General features: G+C 29.8%; 1 protein-coding gene across 1 annotated transcript; it reads left to right on the top strand.

Annotated features, from left to right (window-relative positions):
• Positions 1-1,892: 1,892 nt before the first annotated feature.
• Positions 1,893-3,414, top strand: LOC125865408 (uncharacterized). Its single transcript, XM_049545601.1, has one exon. It carries the CDS (start codon positions 2,072-2,074, stop codon positions 3,287-3,289), a length of 1,218 nt encoding a protein of 405 aa, XP_049401558.1. The 5' UTR covers positions 1,893-2,071; the 3' UTR covers positions 3,290-3,414.

Genomic DNA, 3,414 nt, shown 5'->3' with positions numbered 1-3,414 from the left:
TCTTGTTTAATTTCTACCCTTAGACCCATTACTTGTTGTTCCGGGTTACGGGTTGGCTTACCTGCTGGTGGGTTATAATAGGTGTCATCATGACTTGAGAAATCGGGTCGTGACAAAGGTAGGGTGAAAAAATGAAATTTTGAAATTGAAAATATTTTTTCAACAATTTTTTTTTTTAATTGGAAGTTGGAAGAGAGTTTTGGAAAATGTTTTTCTTAAGTTTTGAAGGGAAGTCATTTTCTTTAAATTTGAGGAAAATGAGTTGATTTGGAAAATATTTTTCCAAAACATGTAACCCAACCAAACATGAAAAAATTGGAAAACATTTTTCGAAAAATGTTTTCCTTCATACCAAACACACCCTTAAAGTTTATTTCGAGGATTTTTCAAAATAATTTTTCTATTTTTATGAAATAAGAGTAACTCTATCCCTTCTCAGACCTGATAACATGTTGTAGAAGTGTGTTGATCAACATATTATTCAGTGACTATGTAAATATATTTTTGCTTTATTTTAATTAGTTTTGTTTGAACTTCAGTCATATATATAATTGAAGTTTAGTCATTTCTATCTGACTCACCTTTCTTTTTTATTGAACTTGAGCTATACATGCACTACAACAATGTGTCATTCTAAGAACGAGTTCAATTGAATCCATACCTTTCAACCTATAGTATAAAATTAATATGTAATAATTTAGTAAAATTGTAATAAATAATATACATAAACTCATAACTTTAAATATATAATGTGCTCAATATTAAGAAATAAAAATCTTAAAAAATAAACTCATAAAATTTAAATTCTTAATCTAATCTGACTATCTAGTTTATTTAATAGCAATAGCCAATAACTATTTAAAGGTTCATCTTTGTTCCCACTACTTTTAAAATCTCACACATTAATACCCATAGTTTGTATAATTTAAAATTCTCTCCCCCTCCCACCGCTCTCAATTCTCATGTTTGCTGCCCTATTTTGCTCATTTAAAGACAATATTAGTTCATTTTCTTCCTTTTCTTTTTCTTAGAATTATAAGGTTTCCTTTTTACCTTTACACCTTTTCTTTTTCTCTTTCCCAAAAGTCCACTTTTTTTTTTCTTTTTCTTTTCCCTTTTGGCTAATTAATCATGGAAAAACAACATCTATAGGCTTTAAAAAGTCTTTTATTTTGGTCTTAAAAATGTGATCTTTGATTATAATAAAAGAGAAGTATTGAAAATGTTTTTAAATTTAATGTAAATTATTTATTTTGTTCATAAATTATTAATAACCTTAAAAATATTGTTTTACTTAGTTAACCAAAATTTAGATACTCACCCTCTTATATGCGACATGATATCTCAAACTCTTGTGGGAGCATGAGACTCTTAATAAAAAATCAAGAGAAGTGTTGAAAACATCTCTAAATTTGACGAGAATTTGGAAGTGTATTTCACTCATGTTACAAATTTAGGAGTGTATTTAAGTTCAATTAGTAAAATAAATGAGTAATTTTAAAGTTGTCAATAGTTCGAAGATGAAACTAATAATTTGCAGATGAGTTTGAAATATTTTCTATGATTGAGATTCATTCTCTCGACTTCAAATTTTTGTATGAAAAGTCCTTTTAAAAGTACCACCACAACAACATACTTGATAAAATTTCACAAATAAAGTCTAGAAATGGTAGAAAGTATATAGAACTTATTACTATCTCGTGAAAATAGAGATTGTTTCCAAAAAATCCTTGACTCAAGTGAAGAATTTGAAAACAGTGAAAAAATATATTAAATAACAAGAAAACAATACAAAGTCTACCGAAAGAAAGATCCATTTAAAAGCACCTCTTTCAAAAACGCAATACGCAAATTTAAATTTAATTGTACAAATACCAAACTCCGAGCGGAAAACAAACAAAATATAATAACAGACTCCTCTGAACTCTCATAATCCTTCATCTTCCCCATACACATACACAGCTAAAAAGCCAAAAACAGAGTGCTGAGAAACACACATATATGTAGCAAGAAAAAATAACCTCTCCAGTTTCTCTCCACTGTGTGTCTCTGTGTAAGAAAGAGAAAAAGTATGGGATTTAAAGCAATGGGATTCTTCTTCATTTTATTCCCAGAAGATGAATCCACCATTATCACCAAAAACAAGCAAAAAACAAATCTTTCTCCATTAAAATCCATCAACACTCTGTTTAGAGCACAATTGATAATCTCAATTTGTGTTTTTCTCATCTTCATCACTTTTCTCCTCTTTACAATCTCAACTTTTGAACCATCTTCAAGATTCAAACTTCAAAATTCAAAATCTCCATCATTTCAACAACATGCATTGCAAGGAATGGGTACTCTGTTCAGAAAAGGAACAAGATCCATGAGTGATTTAATTGTAGCCCATGTAATTGAATCTGTCACTGTTCAAGAACTGAAATTGTTCACAAAACTCATTTACAGATCCAAAATCAGCTCAAAATCCGACATTTTGTTCGTTTTCCCGAAAAAATCCATTCTTTTTGAAAACACCATTGTTGAAGAAAACACCTCGTTCTTCAAACTCATCAATGGCTACGAATACAATTCTACCACTTTCAACTCGACCCATAATAAAGCGAATGCAAATGAAGAACCCATCTGGGGTCGCAAAAAACAGAGCAATTTCATTGATGAAGACTACAACAGTACTGAGTCAATTCAATTGAGTTATGGGTCAGTTATCGGGTTTTACGCCTATGAACTTGACCCGGAAAATTCATTATCCGGGTTTATGGATCATGTTCCAATGAATTTAAGAAGATGGGCTTGTTATCCAATGCTATTTGGTCGAATCAGAAGAAATTTCAAGCATATAATATTAGTGAATGTGAAAGAAATTTTCCTACTCGGTGATTCACCGAGTCGAATCAAGAATCTTAGTCATGACTCAGTTCTTGTTTTTCGAAGAAAAAACTTCGAAAAAACTCATAAAAAACAGGCAAGCCCAGAAATTATCATGGGCGGATTAAGAGGAATTCGAAGATTATCGAATGCAATGTTAATAAAAATCATTCAAGAATCGATGCAACACAAGAAGAAGAACTCGATTAACGAGTCAGTTCTGTTCAATCAACTCATTGGAAATGAGTTTATGCTGAAGAATGTTGAGTTGAATTTGGACGAGTCAATTGTTGAACTGAGTTCACTCAGTGAGTTTGATAAAAAATCAGGTTCTTTATTAATATTGAAATTTTTTATTATTAGTCGTGGAAATAGTAATGTTGATATTAATTATGTTATTAAGAAGTACTTATGTTCATAGTGATTGTTGATTAGTAGTTAAATTAATTACAAAAAAAGGTTAATTATAGGATTATGTTTAGGCATTTTTATAGTGATTGATTGTCATGTAAATAATATTGTAATAGTAAATGTTATATGGATTAT

The sequence above is a fragment of the Solanum stenotomum genome, chromosome 5 (assembly GCF_019186545.1).
Source record: "Solanum stenotomum isolate F172 chromosome 5, ASM1918654v1, whole genome shotgun sequence".
Lineage (NCBI taxonomy): Eukaryota > Viridiplantae > Streptophyta > Magnoliopsida > Solanales > Solanaceae > Solanum > Solanum stenotomum.
The sequence above is the reverse complement of the archived record's forward strand: the minus strand, read 5'-3'. Positions and strand labels throughout refer to the sequence as shown.